Here is a 16,191-nt window from a genome sequence, read left to right as displayed (position 1 = left end):
CAGAAGCAAGCCCAGACAGAGGCAGATGGAGACTTACTCAGAGTGAAATATTGCATATAGGACTGCATCTTTTGAAAAGGGCAGAGGAAGGGAGACTGTCCACCTATGTGATCTGATCACCTCTGGTATGTGCTGAGGTGTTTCTTACCTCAGCTTCAGATAGCTATGGAATAACCGAAGGGGGGGGGGAGCTTTCAGCAAAGGGTTGGATTCAACTAAGTCCTACTCAGAGTAGACACACTGAAATGAATGGGACAAAGTTATGTCTAGCCATTCCAAAGGGTCTACTGTGAGCAGGAGTAAAGTTGCATACAACCCACTGAGCCTACTCTCATCAGTAGGGCACAACCCACATTTGGGAAGAAAAGGAATATATATTTTAAGCTCTGGTCCATAGCTCCTTAAAGTGATACCCAACCCCTTGGATGAACTCTCTAGGGAGATCCCCCGTTCCCTCCTGTCTAACAAGTAGGGCATATTTTGATGATTCTCTCTTCTGCTGCAGAAAACCTCCTCCTCTCCCCTGCCAAGTGATCAGTGCAACCTTCATCCGCCGCCCTTGGGAAGACCCAAGAGGGGCATCCGTTTGAGGGCAAAACTCCAAAGCCTTGCAGACAGATCTGCAGGCGACTCCCGAGTTCGAATCTCGCCTCCCAGTGCGGGGGAACTCTCAGCAAAGTCTGGTCTCTCTCCCTCCCCCCCCCTCTCTTTCTCTTGTTCAAGCCCCTCGTTCTCATCCTCGTTGGTAAAAGGGATGAGGGGTGTGTACGTACATCAATCTGTGTTTATCTCCGAGTGCGTTATTACCGTCCTTTATTGCGCACGCTTCAGACTTACAGTTCATTTCTGCGCGCAATGCTTTCTTGCGAACGGGGAAATAATACCCCCAGCCAAGCGCACCCTAGGGCAGGGAGATGCAAGCCAACCAGCCCCTCCAACTGGGAGGGAGCCCCCATTTCAACCCCAGTGCGACTTTCCTACTGAACTTACACAGGATGGGCTGAGAGCCTTTGTTATCGGGGGTCGGGGGAGAGAGTTGTGCGCCGTGAAAGGTACTTTCTTTCCTTTCCCAGCTCGCATGGTGCACGAGCTCGTCGTAATCTCCTAAACACTCTGCACATACCCAAAGGCAGCCTGTAATAGGAAAGCTCTCTGGCACAAGGCAGGGGGAAGAGAGATTCCAGAGCTAACATTAACTCGAATCCTCGGTCCCCCATGAATACTTTGGGGATAGGCCCAGCGATGGTCGGAAGTAAAGAAAGAACTCCTGTACTTTTTAAGAGTTGCGCAGAAAAAAAGACATTTTCATCGCAGGGGCTGGAGGCATGCGGGGGAGAGGATCCCCCTCTCCTTACACAACTATTTAAGAGCTAAGAAGGCCGGTGGTCCAGCTCTTCCACTTGGTCACCCTAGGACAAGAATGGGGAGCCCATTGGTCACCCATGTTGGTCACCGCTGACTGTTGGGCACACTGGCTGCTGGCCGGCAGGGTCCAGCAAGCACCCGTAGAGCCACAGCTGCTCCGCATCCCTGTCCCAGGATGAGTTGTAATTTTGCTGGATCTTGCATTAAAAGAAACACCCCCCCCCCACCTGCCTCCTAATACTCAGCACTAGGGTCCTCAGAAGCAAGCCCCGCTTTGCCCTGTAATGCTGGGAGATCTTTCAGACGCCTCTCTGAGAGCAAAGCCCGGCTGACCTCTGCAAGGCTCGGCTTCCGAGCTGACGCGCACAGGATCGCTCCTCCAGGGCGCTTAGGATGGCAGGCGTGCAGCCTAACCACTAGGCAACCCTACCTCGGGAGTGAGTCCCGCTCTGCTCCAGCCGCCTTCCTCCTGAGTTAAGCGCGCCTGGGGCTTGCAGCCCAAAGCCTCCGTCAGAGAGAAGTTTCCCTGCGCTCAGTCAAACATCCTCCCAGCTGGGATCGCTGCCTTTAGATACCTATTTTTTAAAATAATAAAGCAACAAACCACATTCTAACTCGAGAAGGGAGTCGCTTGCCACCGTGCGCTTGCTCCTCTTACCTGGTGCAGGTGTGCTGTTGGGTGCAGAGCAGGAGTAAGGAAGGCAAAACCCAGGTCAAAAATTCCATCTTTTCCTATATACGTGTGTGTGTGTGTGTGTGTGTGTGTGTGTGTGTGTGTGTGTGTGTTTAGATAGGTCCCCAGCGCTGTTCAGACGAGGAGAAGTTGGCCAATCCCGGTTGGGCAGCAGCAGAAGCAGCGGCGGCGGCGGCGCATCCTGCGATGGGGTAACGTCGTCATCCTCCCGAGAGCATCCACAGACTGGTCCTTCTTCTCCTGGCCAGGGAGGAAGTTGGCAGAGAGCAAGTCCTCCTCACGCCAAGTGGCTCAGCGTCCGCCAAGGCGACCGCGCAGCTCCCACCATCGCCCCGGAGTTGGAGCCGGGGTAGCGAGAGAGGGATGGAGAGCTACTGCGGGACAGGCACTACCTGGCTGCCCTGCCTTGCCCCGCTCCGCTCAGAGGGGCGCCTTCCCTGGATGCCAAAGGCAACGCGCGCCCTAAAAATGGCACCCTGCCCCACATGGCTCTCTCTCTCCCTCCCTCCCTCCCTCCCCTTCTCCAAGAAGGCGAAATTATTCTCCTTCTCCCGTTATTCTTCTTTAAACATAAAAAAGCAGATCCGTACAAAGCTGGTGGCCGAAAATAAACCTTCTCCGAAATTACAGATTTTGAGCATTACCAGAGAGAGCGCAGCAGCTGGAGGAGGAGGAGGAGGAGGAGGGCTCAGCGCCTCTCCACGTGCTCAGTTCGAGCCCAGATTTTGATTATATGTATATAAATAAATAAATAAAAAGAGCAGTCAGGCGGTCCCCAAGGCACAGCGAAGCGGGTTTGGGGAGAAGGCAGAGGAGGATGGCAGGAATTATTGGGAAGGAGGGTCTTGGAAAAAGAAGGCGAATTCTCTTTCTCCCCCACCCCCTACCTTTATTCTTCCTGGGAAAAACAAGCTGTCAGTTTCAGGAGGGATGGGTGGGTGTTAGAAGCACGCTCTTCTCCCCCGCATCCGTCAGTTTCAGCTCCAGAGGGTTTTTTTTGTTTTGTTTTAGTGGGGGGTAACAGAAGCAGAGTAGTGCAAAAATGCCCGAATAAACTCAGCCACCCAATCTTGGGGAGGGGGTGAGAGTGTGAACAAAGAACTTTGTTTGAGCTCAAGGTTTCAGAAATCATCCTGGAAGGGGGACATTGGTGGCCCCCCCACAGGCAGAATTGTCTTGGTGATTGGGGAAGGGCTGTTGCTCTGTGGTTAAGCACCGGCTTTGGGCGCAGAAGGTCCCATGTCCAATGCCCAGTATCTCCTGTTCAGGGTGGGAAAGACTCCCTGTCCAGAATCCTGGACAGCTGCTGCCAGTCAGTGCAGTCAATACTGGGGTAGGGGGACCAGTGGTCTGCCTGGGTCTTAAGGGAAGGACAGCAGATTAGTTATCAGAGCACCTGCCCTGCATGCGAAAGGTCTCATGTTCACTCCCTGACCACCTTTAGTTGGAGTGGGGAAAATTCCCTGCCTCAGCCACTGCCAGTCAGAGGAGACAACGCTGAGCTGGGTGAACCAAAGATCTGTCTCCATATCAGGCAATTTCCTAGGAGGAGAGTTGGAGTCCAACATTAGTCAGCAGATCAGGAGGCTCTTAATCTCAGGTTTGTGGGCTTGAGCCCCATGCTGGGCAAAAGATTTCTGCATTGCTGGAAGTTGGACTATTAGGTGACCCTGGTTTCCCCATCCAACTCTACAATTCTATCATCTGGAGGGCTGTAGGTGCAGTTTGCCTGGCAAGTGCTGTAGTGCTTAGAGTGTCTGACTAGGACTTGGAAGGCCAAGGTTCAAATACCACGAATGAAGCCCACAGGATAACCATAGGCTGGTCACGATCTCTCAGTCACAGGGTGAGGATAAAATGGAGAGAGGGAGAACCAGGTATGCCACCTTTAACTCCTTGGAGAAAATGGTGGGGTATACATGCAACAATAAATAAATAAAGTTATACAGTGGTACCTCGGGTTAAGTACTTAATTCGTTCCGGAGGTCCGTTCTTAACCTGAAACTGTTCTTAACCTGAAGCACTACTTTAGCTAATGGGGCCTCCTGCTGCCGCCGCGCCACCAGAGCACGATTTCTGTTCTCATCCTGAAGCAAAGTTCTTAACCCGAGGTACTATTTCTGGGTAACCTGAAGCATATGTAACCTGAAGCATATGTAACCCGAGGTACCACTGTACCTGCTGAAATTTCCCCTTCTGCACAGCTATTTAAGGTACGGGTGTAAGTATTTAAAGTGTCCACTTTTTGCATTTCCCATAACACTTTGCTCTCTGCTGCCCTTCCTTTAAACTGGCCGTGTTCCTTTTATAATAGACAGTCAACAGCACCATCCCATATTTGTCTATGCTCAAAAGCAAATGCCGCTAAATTACGTGACATTTTATTTATATACTCCTTTGTGGACCAGTACACGAATACAAAGGAAATATGCAATAAAAGTACAAGAGATTAAGTCAGTCAAAATGTTCTTGTCCATCCAGAACCACATTGCCTCTGCTGTCAGTCACTTGCCAGAGTCGTGGGTCACTATGACTTTTCTTCAAGTTAGTGCAACAGCCCACACGCATAATTCCAGCATTTCTATATTGTTTTGCTGTTTTACCAGCCTTTAAAATTGCATTTTGATATTGTGTACTGACTTTTCGCTTGTGATCTTATAATTGTCATTGGCTTGGAGATTTTGTTTTATTAAGCAGTACACACTGTGAGTTATTGAAATGAAATGAAAACAATATACAACCATCAAATCACAAAACCCCATCTCACTGGAGGTATGTTGGGTGGCCATCTGTCAGGGATTATTTAGCTATGATTTGCTGCATTGGAAGGGGTTGGGCTAGATGACCCTTGTGTTCCCTTCCAACACTACAGTTCTATAATTCTGTGGATATGTGCCAGGATTAAAGCTTCAGCAAAGCTTCAGTCCTCTTCTAAATGGAATTAGATTTGTAGGAAGAAAATCAGTCCTTCTCCCAACCTTCACCTGCCACAGATAAGCCTTGTTCATTGTGAAACTACAGTTATCCAGCAAGACAGGTTTGTGGGTTTTTTGCTCCTGAAAATTGGTGGTGGTATTTAAAGAGTACTGCTTACCAAGGAAAACATGCAATTGCTCTTTTTGAGGGGTGGCAAGATCAACACATGCAAATGAACCTCTTTTTTTTCAGACCAAGGGTCATGGGGGCCACATGCCAGTGGTGTGGGGGCCAGAGGCAACAGCAGGAGGACCAAGTGGTGTAAATTAACCTTCGTACAGTAGGCTAGGGCACTCACACAACTCCCCTGTTTCCTCCATCCAGATATGCAAGAGGCATTTTCAGTATTTAAGGCCACATTCCAGCCAGGCAAAAACATGGGATGGCGGTAAGGAGAAGAGCCTTTGCGGGGCGGGGGGTGGCTTGTGGAGAGTTCTAAGGGCCAGACTGATAGGACTAGAGGGCCGCTTTCAGTACCCAAGCCTGATGTTCCCCACCCCTTGCAGCAGAGGGTGGGGTTTATGGTGTGCCTCACGCTTGAAGCTGGGAGTGGAGGAGTTGCCTTGTCTGCCTGCCTATGCCATGATACTTATTTTTAGTTTCTGATCGCTCGTATTTAAATAGACCCTAGTGGAAAAGAGGATGCAAGATGACAAGCCCCGCAGAAGTCTTGAGTTGGATAATCTCTCAAAATGCTCTTCTCAGAGATGCAAATCTGTTCCTTTAATCCAGGGAAAGATATGTTAAACGCCATTCCCACCCCCCCACTCCCACCCCGACAATCCACTCCCTTGCAAAGCCCCAGCAACACAGCCAACTATGGGCTTTCTGAAGGGGTGGGTGGGATACTCACTCCCTAACACTGCCGCTTAGTTTCTAGAGCAGTCGCCCAGTTAAATAATTCTTTGCGGATGAATCCTATGACTGTGAATCAATGTTAATGGAAATGTATTAAGTTGGGGCGAGGAACCCCAGGCCAAGGAAGTAAAATGTGGCCCGCCACATCCCTTTGTTTGGCCCTTGGAATTCTCCCAAGCCACACCCCTCTTCTCAGGCCACACCCCTCGCTGGCCTTGCTTCATACCCTGCTTGAGTGATTTTGCCTAACTAGGATGTATCCTTGAGCTGTGATGATGTCCCTTGCTTCTCTTGAGGGAGAATAGGGAAGGGTGTGTGTGTGTGTCTAGAAACTAGGTAAAATTAACGCCTGTTGCTCCATCCATGTTTGCATCTGGCCATGCCCACTGCTAGCATATGGCCCCTGGAAGATTGTCAAAAAAAGAATGTGGCCCTTGGGTTGAAAAACACTCTCGTAAGAAAAGAACTTTAGTGTACCGTAAATAAAATGACAGCTATGAAGGGGGCAGGGAATGCCTGAATTATAAACTCAAAGCAGACGTCATCTTCGGAAATGTATACCCTCCCTATTCCAAAGGCGGATGCTTCTTCTAAGATGGGCAGTTTTTATTAGTATGTAGATTAAAAATAATTTGCATTCCTTCCCCACACACAATGTAACGGTCAATTTAATCAGGAGAACCTATTTGGTTGATTGGTTGCATTCATCAGTCAAAAACATTTCAATCAGTCAGCTAAACATTGCACCCTTATTTATTTTTAAAATAAAATTAATCAGGAGTTGTCACACAAAAGGTCCTAGGTTCAAATCCCCAGGTAGGACTGGCAAAGAGGTAGAGTCACAACCAATCAGCACATGCTCTCCTGAGCTAGATGGACCATTAGCTGATTCAGTATAAGGCAACTTCTTGTGGCTTAGGAAAATGGCCGCAGCTCAGTAGTGGAGCATCTGTTTTGCATGCAGAAGGTTCCAGGTTCAATCCCTGACATCTTCTAGCAGGTCGGAATATCCCTTGCCTGAAACCATGGACAGTGACTGCCAGTCAGTGCAGACATGGACAAATGATCTTATTCAGTATAAGGCAACTTATTACACTTTTTCAGAAACACACTTTTTCAGAGTTTACAAACTACTAATTCCCAGGAGAGTCTGCCCCTTGTTTTTCGGTATAAATATGTGATTTGGGCATATCTATTCTATTGGAAGCAGACAACCCAAGCGCCAAGACTCATGCAGAGACGTAGGAGCCAACTCCTAAGGGCCAAGGTCCCTTCACCACCGCCCCCTAAAATATTTGAGAGGGCCAGCCCCCGCACTTGATCAGCATTGCCATTCAAATGGTGTGGATGCACTGCATCATGTGATCAGTTATGTAGGGTGGGGCTTACCTACGCCCCCAATACTTTATTCAAGTCGGCACTCCTGTGCAGAGATGCAACAGGAAGGCTCCTCTGAGGCCAGCTCATTCTCTAGGGGGAGGCTGACTGGAAGAAGGCAAGTCCAGAACAGTGACTCTTCCTGAGATGTGGTGGGCAGCCTTTCCTGAAGGCAGCTCATCTCAGTGCTGGGGAGTAGCTGGTTGTTTCACATGCGTAATGAAGATATGAAATAACCCACAGTGGAGGCTGTTTGGAAGGAGGCAAGCTGAGATTGGTATATCATACAGAGAAGCGTCTTCAGATGTGCATATTCACATGTACAGATTACTTTGTGTGCGATGAGCAGAAGCTGCTCTGTAACAGATTATATGTAATAAAAGTCAGAGGTGTTGTACAGAAGAGGGAATTTTGACAAATGCCACTTCTCCTGTTACAATTTTGCAGCAGTGAGAAAAAGTGTGCCTGCTAAGGACCTTGCGGGAACATTTGGGAATTCAGCTCAGCACAGATGTGAGCTTGCAAGAGTAAAGAAATTCATAAGGAAGATGAATTGCATCTGCCAGAAGCTGGAAGTTGTTTGTTTATCCCGGGTGTCTTTTTTGTTTCAGCCAAGTAAACAGAAGTCACACCTCATAAGTCACTTTGCTGGGTCTAGAGCAAAATGTGTTTCAGTTCCTTCTGTTTGAAATCTGTTTTCTTGTAGGAAGATTCTCTTGTCACCTTTTGGGACCAATTTTTGCAAAATACAGGCAGATGGATTCTGGTGTGTTGACTCCTAAGGATGCTGCAGGGCAGGGTTGGGGAACCTCAGACCTAGGTCCCATATACAGCTTTCCAGGCCTCTCTCCCTAGCCCTTGTGACTCTCTGCAACCACATCCCTCCCCAGGGGCCACTTCCCTCACTGGCCCTGCATCTCAGTCTCCCTGAGTGTATTTGCCTGGTTGGGAATGTTATGAGTTTGTGAGTGCCAGATCCAGTCTAACCTCTGGACCCAGCAACTGTTAAAATATAAGCCAGGCTAGCTTCCTATGTTTGGGTAATCACCTGGGTGATGGGCCATTAAGAGAACAAAGGAAAAGTGGCTCTGTGCTGGACAGCAATGGGGTGGGGGCCCTTCTCCAGATCTTATATAGTTAGAGGGACAAAGGCAGAGTCTGAGGGCAAAGTTTTGCTGTGATGTGATCTAGTGAAAACAGCTTCAGGCCAGAAAGGCAGAGAGAAAGCGCCATGGCTACGTTCTGCTTGACTTCAAGGCTATGCCTATAGAAGAAACAAGACTCTTTTGGGGTGTTGATGCTGTGAACCCTGCCAGCATAGGCTCAGTTTGTATATAAGTGTAAATAAACCATATATCATAAAGACACTACTGTCTCTGCTGTGTCTCATTCCAAAAGGAAACACGCACCTGAAGCCCCTGGAATCTCGCACTGCTCAGAGGTTGGGGTGGAATGTGCTCTTGAACTCCGATAATGCCTTTTGTTTGCCTTGATGGAGAAGAGATGTGCAAGCAAAGGTAAATTTTACATTCATTGCTTCACCCACTTTTGCCTGTTGCTCCACCCACCACTTTGTTGTTGTTGTTTAGTTTAGTTGTGTCCGACTCTTCGTGACCCCATGGACCAGAGCATGCCAGGCACTTCTGTCTTCCACTGCCTCCCACAGTTTAATCAAACTCATGCTGGTAGCTTTGAGAACACTGTCCAACCATCTCGTCCTCTGTCGTCCCCTTCTTCTTGTGCCCTCCATCTTTCCCAACATCAGGGTCTTTTCCAGGGAGTCTTCTCTTCTCATGAGGTGGCCAAAGTATTGGAGTCTCAGCTTCAGGGTCTGTCCTTCCAGTGAGCACTCAGGGCTGATTTCCTTAAGAATGGATAGGTTTGATCTTCTTGCAGTTCATGGGACTCTCAAGAGTCTCCTCCAGCACCATAATTCAAAAGCATCAATTCTTTGGCGATCAGCCTTTTTATGGTCCAGCTCTCACTTCCATACATCACTACTGGGAAAACCAAATCTTTAACTATACGGACCTTTGTTGGCAAGGTGATGCCTCTGCTTTTTAAGATGCTGCCACCCATCACTACCATGTGGTATAATTGGTATAATGTGTTTAGATTTATGTTTAAATGTTTTGTAAATCACTTGGAGACCTTCAAATAACAAGCATCTAATGGGCAACACCAAAAACTAATTGACCCCAGGTACTGATAGATCATGACCAGAATGGCTGATGTCCATTGCGAATGGTAGCATAGAAGACAAGGAGGCCAATGGCAGGCGAAGTCAACTAATTTTAGTTTTATTCCTATCCTCCTCTCTGCAAAACTAAGGAAGGGGGGATCTAATAGCCAGGGTCACTCCCTGGGCTAGCTATAGGTAAATAAGTACGGTAAGAAGGCAGGCAGATGGGAGTTGGCTGAGAGCAGACTGAGACTGGCACAATGGACCAGCCCGTTTTCACGACCTTAGAGCTACAACTTGATCCATTAATTCTCTGTATGAGAGCAACATCTTCAAGGGAATGAGGGTGATTTTGTGTGCTTTGTTTAGTTGGATCAGTATATTTTTCATTATTATTATTCTTTTCAAAAGTTGCACCTGCATTGTTTCAGGTTTTTCTCATGGATCACTTTCAAAGAATGACAGGTGGCTTCATAGCCACCTGTCAGCTGAGCACCACTAATTGTCTCGTGCAATTTCCAGAGGCAATAAATAAATCAAGTCCATCCTGTCTCCCCTCCCCAAATTCACTACATCCACAATTAGTTTCGCTCTCTCCCACGAGCTCTGCATGAACACCTAAGGAAAGGCGGTTGTGTGGCAACCTCTCCAAACATCCCTGAATATATAACTGCACACTTGTCCCTATCTTTACAAGCGGAGCTGGAGATATCAATAACAATCTCGCCACAGGAATATTTAGATCTCTTCTGGGTGAGTTTGCCCAGGGATTGCTTCCAGTTCTACAGCTGGTGGGATGAGCACTTGAACAATAGTATATATCACACCCTCTACTACTGAACACAGGTAGTGTGTGCCAACAGGATTGTAGCTAAAACAGGGCCACTGAGAAATGAAGGATGTTCAGCAGGCTCAGTGGGGAGATTCCTGAGGTTTGCAGAAGTACAAAAGAGACTTTAAACAACAAAAACCATTAGCTAGTGACATAACAAAACAAACCCAAAACAGCCCAATGAGAATTGATCATGCTGAATAGCCACTAGGGATAGGCAAATGTGTCCATTTCTGATTCTCTTGAGTTCCCTGTTTTTGTCTTAAGTTCAGTTCTCCACATTTCCACATCAGTTTGTAATTTTTCTTATTTAAAGTCCTCATGAAAAATTTTCAGCATCTTTGTGCAGATTTCTCTTAATCTACACATATTTGTATGCAATTTTGCCTACTATACACCACCTTCCGCTGGCAAGCCTTTGCCCACCGAGGAGGCACCTGGTGACAAATCTGGATTCAAGCTGGAAATCTGCACTGGTCGCCTGTTTGCTACTGGGACAAATTCAAGGTGCTATTATTAGTTTATAATGCCCTTTGTTTCATAAGCCATGGCACAAGTTTTTTCCTCATGTTAATTCAGAGGAACAGCCTCTAAATTCTGGTTTTCCAGGTAAACATGTAGAAAGCTAGAAAACTAAATTAACTCTTTCTCTATATACAATTCTATTAAGCTGCATTGCACATTTTGTTATATCCTAGTTTCCCCTCCCTTTCTCTTATTTTTCACCTTATGTTTTAGTATCGTCGCTCCTGCTGTATTCAGCATTTGCATACATTTGTAACACATTTCTTATGAAAAAAATGACAATAAAAGTCTTTTCTTAAGAGAGAGAGAAAGAGAAGTGGGGAGAAGTGGAGATAACACAAAATTTTCCTCTCTGTAAGACAGATAATCAAATTGGCCTACCTCACAGGGTTGTTCTGAGTGTGATAAAGATCTCAAGCACACTTAAAAATTTAAAAACACCACATGATAGATATACACTGGATTGAAATACAATAAAGTACAGGGCACTCCTTCTGTGTGATATATATGGTATTGCTGTTTATGGATATAGGTTCGCTTTTCCTTTCCTGCGTTTCCAAGGTGACAGCTACTCATATAAGCTAAAAATTCCCATTACTGCCAGAAAGGAGGGGGTGCAATAAAGAGTCATGTCATATTTTTTTGCCCCCGGGCTGGGTAATAATAGCAGGGGACAACTTCCTTTGCCATTCACTCTGCAACAGGGCAAAATTGTCTTGAAAACTTTATATTGCTATGGAGTGTGGTCCAGGGAGTTAGGAGACCCAGAGCAGAAAACAGGGCCTTAAAAAGAAGAAAGCTTGATGTCTTCTTCTTCTTCTTTACTAATTTCTTACAAAAGAGACACATTAGGTGTAGTATTAAGTGTTCCAGTGTGGTTTGCAATTTCAGGAGAGAAAACATATGTATGGATGAATGCATCCTTGCTATAAGGCATCGTCCTATATTCCGGTGATGCACACATGGTCACCCTAAGACTGAGCTTCTCCAGTTACAATCTACAAACATTATGCACCTTGTCTCAGGAGGCAGAAAACAACCTTGATAGAGTTTCAATTATTTTCTCTCCACCCTAGCCCCAGAATTGCTTTTAATAGTTCCTACACACTTTTAAAGCTCATGGGAAATCTATTACGCTTAAATTCCAACAATAGACCCACAGACTCTTTAAATTTCCCTGTCCTCACGTCAGGTTGTTTACTTGTTTATCATTAGCATTTCACCAGGCGGGGAGAGTCTGTTTTATTACAAGTGGGGATGTAGGATAAATTTGCCCTAATTTACCTTTTCCAAAATGATATGCATACTGAAAACAGAGCTATCCTTTGAAATTTGCACAACAGTATGTACAGTATATGAGGGGAAAGGGTGCATAAAAATGTGTATCTTAGTGAAAATAATAGTGTTCATCTCAGTACTGCTAATCTATTTTTAATTGTATGTCGTTCATGGAAAATGTGTTAAAATGTTTCAGAACAAACCCTCCCCATTTATTTTATTGGTAATATAAGACATCAAATGTACGGTTGAATATGTCCAAGAGTGGGTGTTTGCAAATCTAGCTGTGTTAATCTTTCCATCCTTCCCACACTCAATTCTGAAATGGCACCTCCGTTGCTATCTTGTCCCTAAGCCAGCTGAACAGAGCTGGGTCAACAGAAAGTACTGTAGTTGATTAATCACCATACAAAACTCATGCTGGAATTTTTGGAACAGCTAGAGAATTACTTTGGGGTTTGGAAAAGGCTACGTTGATGATTCTCAGCTGTGTTTTTGTGTTTGTGAACAATAATAATAATCTATATCCTGCCTTTCCTCCGAAAACCGGGAATCAAGGCAGCTTACACAAATTAAAACAAATGTTAGAGGGAGAATACAATGGATGACCCCACAGCTTGCATTTTCTGTGCCATCCTGTGTACACACACTGGGAGTGAAGTCACATTGAACTCTTTGGGACTTCTGTACAGTGGCGGAGCTTCAAGCTCTGGCAGGGGGGGGAGAGCAGGTGTGGGCATGGCTGGTGTGCATCCCAGGGGCATGGTGCGTGTCCTGCGGGCGTGGCGCACCACCCGTGGGGGGGGGCAGCCGAGATGGCACCCCACTGGGATTGTGCCACCGGGGGCGGTGCGCTCCCCCCGCACCCCTGTTCCTCTGCTAGTGCTTCTGCATAGATATCTATTTTGTTGTTGTTTAGTCGTTTAGTCGTGTCCGACTCTTCATGACCCCATGGACCAGAGCATGCCAGGCACTTCTGTCTTCCACTGCCTCCCGCAGTTTGGTCAAACTCATGCTGGTAGCTTCGAAGACACTATCCAACCATCTCGTCCTCTGTCGTCCCCTTCTCCTTGTGCCCTCCATCTTTCCCAACATCAGGGTCTTTTCCAGGGAGTCTTCTCTTCTCATGAGGTGGCCAAAGTATTGGAGCCTCAGCTTCATGATCTGTCCTTCCAGTGAGCACTCAGGGTTGATTTCTATTTAGTAAAGGTAAAGGTACTCCTGCCTGTACGGGCCAGTCGTGCCCGACTCTGGGGTTGCGCGCCCATCTCGCTTAAGAGGCTGGGGGCCAGCGCTGTCCGCAGACACTTCCGGGTCATGTGGCCAGCGTGACAAGCTGCATCTGGCGAGCCAGCGCAGCACACAGAAACGCCGTTTACCTTCCCGCTAGTAAGCGGTCCCTATTTATCTACTTGCACCCGGGGGTGCTTTCGAACTGCTAGGTTGGCAGGCGCTGGGACCGAGCAACGGGAGCGCACCTCCCCGCGGGGATTCGAACCGCCGACCTGACGATCGGCAAGTCCTAGGCACTCAGATTTTACCCACAGCGCCACCCGCGTCCCATTTAGGACTCTTTAGGTCTATTTAGGAGACCCCTATTCCACTCACAGACCTACAATTCCCAGAACTTCTTGGGAACAGGAATTGATTGTTAACCATTACATAAATATTATGTTTGTGTTTATTGCATTTATAGCCCACCTTTTCCCAAAGATGCTCAAGGGTTGCATGTAGTTTTCTCCCCCCCTCTTCATCTTAATCCCCTGTGAGTTAGGATAGATTGAGAGGCTGTGACTGGCCCAAGATCATCCAGTGAGCTTCATGGCTAAGTCAGGATTTGAATCCTGGCTTCCCCTGTCCTAGTCTGACACTAAGCACTATACCACACTGGCTCATTGTAGCTCTGTGAGGGGAACTGAGGTCTTCTAACAACTCTCAGCATCCTTAACAAACTACAGTTCCCAGGGGGGAGCTGTTGACTGTTTAAAGTGGTATGACACTGCCTTCAATATACAGTGCAATGGGGCCTTAGCTGGATGCAACCTATAGCTCAGTATAGGAAAGAGGGAAAATAACTATACATGCTATTTCTACAACAGTAGCCTTTATGGGGGAGGGCAGTGGGAAGATGAAATACAAATTAAAAATGGTAACAGAGAAGTTGTCACTCAGATGTAGCAGGAGATTTCATTTTATAAGAATTTATGTTCTATCTGCCAATTCTTAAAAAAGAACAGAGAGAAGAGGAGCCAGAAAGGGCCGGCTTGGAGATATGTATATACAGGAAAACTGGAGAACTCTAAATAAGGATTTAGCTGATTATTTTTGAAATCAATTGTTTTTCCTGTCAGTTGGCAGACGGTTTTTTATTCACAGCCAGTTGGCAAACTCAGTCGCTGAGCAGTGTCAGTTTAGTTCAGGAAAATGTACTCAGAGATTAAGTGGTGATCTGGAAGGGACCTGCCACATTGAACATATTTTGCCCAGGTTTAAAATATCTCCACTGGCTTCCAGTTTGTCTTTGAGTGCAGTTCAAAGTTATGGTTCTGAACTTGCAAGCAGCCTGGTATTGACTACTAGTGTAGGTGAATAGCTGTCATCTTGCAGGCCTAGGGTCCAAATGTGGCCCTCCAGATCTCACTAACTGGCCCTCAGGACTCTCTATAGGCTACACCCCTCACTGGCCCTGCTCTACAATCCCCTTGAGTGTCTTTGCTTAACTAGAATATGTCCTGGACCTCTGATCATGCTTCCTTGTATAGAAAGGTGTGTGTAGAAACTACCCTACTACACGAGGTAAAAAATCATTGTTGTTGCTCTGTCCCCTGTCCACTGCAGAGGTGGCCCAGCAGGGAATGTGGTCCTTGGGCAAAAAAAATGGTTTCCATCACTAGTGTAGTGGTTAATTAACCAATTAATTTATTAACCAATCTGGGAGAACCAGGTTCAAATCCTCATGAAGAATCTCAGTAGATGTCCTCGGGCAAGTCACACCCTCACAGCCTAACTCTGGACCAGGTTACTGGTAAAAACGGATTTCTCTTCACTGCCCAGTAAAGACACTAACGGAGCCCAATTAGTTTTGCCACAGCCTGATGGCTGGTGGCTGAAGGGAACACGTAGTGGGACTTTTTTCCCCACAGGTGGCACCAGTGTTCATAGAATCATAGCATTTGAAAGGACCCTGAGTAATCTAGTCCAACCCTCCTGCAATGCAGGAATCTCAACAAGGTCCTACATGACAGATGGCCTATGCTTAAAAACCTCAAAGGAAGGAGAGATTCTTGTGGGAGTCTGCTCTCCGGCTGAAAAATCAAGCAGTCATACAATTCATAGAATTGTAGAGTTGCAGGGGACCCTCTAGGATCGTCTAGTCCAACCCCTGGAAAGTAGGAATCTTTTTGCCCAGCGGGGCTTGAACCTATGACCCTGAGATTACGAGTCTCATGCTCTACAGCTGACTAAGCTATCCCTTTTCTTTTGACCTGAACTTGTAATGTTATTAACTATTTATAATAATAATAATAATAATAATAATAATAATAATATATCTTTATTGTCATATTATTATTATTATTATTATTATTATTATTATTATTATTATTATTAAAAAAAAGATGTTTCAGTTGTTAGGCTTGATTGTAATGCTATCAGTGTTTTCACTGGGCGCTACATATCGTTCAGTTTTGATGGGTTCCCATTTTGCCAGCATTGAGGCTGCTGAGGTAATGTGTGTGTGTGTGCGCACGCGTTTGGCTTCGGCGAGTATACTTTTGTAATTCGTGTTTTCCCAAGAAACATAATGTCTAGAAAGCGAAATGGAAAGAATTAGGCTCCTGGGTTTTTAAGATTTAAAACAGAAGTGTGGGGGGGGGGGCGGGGGCGCCATTAGGTCAGACGCTACTTCTCCTGCTGTCCCCTCAACAGCTTTTTAAAAAGCTCCCCTTCTGCGCAAGCTTTAAAAGGTGACAGAGCTCACCTAGCTAGCCTAGGCGCTGTTGGGATGTACCATCCCCTCAACTCGAGGCAGGGGGACATCTACGCCCACCCGCCTTTGCCTCAGTTCTTTACCAATGGCCAAAAAAAAGAAAAGTATTTTCTGTT

At 46.4% G+C, this 16,191-nt stretch overlaps 1 protein-coding gene across 1 annotated transcript in view; it reads right to left on the bottom strand.

Annotated features, from left to right (window-relative positions):
- The window catches only part of GABRD (gamma-aminobutyric acid type A receptor subunit delta), a 33,274-nt gene extending 29,885 nt beyond the window's left edge, over positions 1–3,389 (bottom strand). Inside the window, exon 1 of the mRNA XM_081871158.1 lies at positions 2,024–3,389. Coding sequence (XP_081727284.1) covers positions 2,024–2,091 — 68 coding nt within the window. The 5' untranslated portion in view covers positions 2,092–3,389. The remainder of the gene's footprint in view (positions 1–2,023) is intronic.
- Between the last annotated feature and the right edge of the window lie 12,802 nt (positions 3,390–16,191).

This window comes from Podarcis erhardii, assembly GCF_964252035.2.
Source record: "Podarcis erhardii genome assembly, chromosome: 7".
NCBI lineage: Eukaryota > Metazoa > Chordata > Lepidosauria > Squamata > Lacertidae > Podarcis > Podarcis erhardii.
Note: the sequence above shows the minus strand (reverse complement) of the source record. Positions and strands in the feature narration are given on the sequence as shown.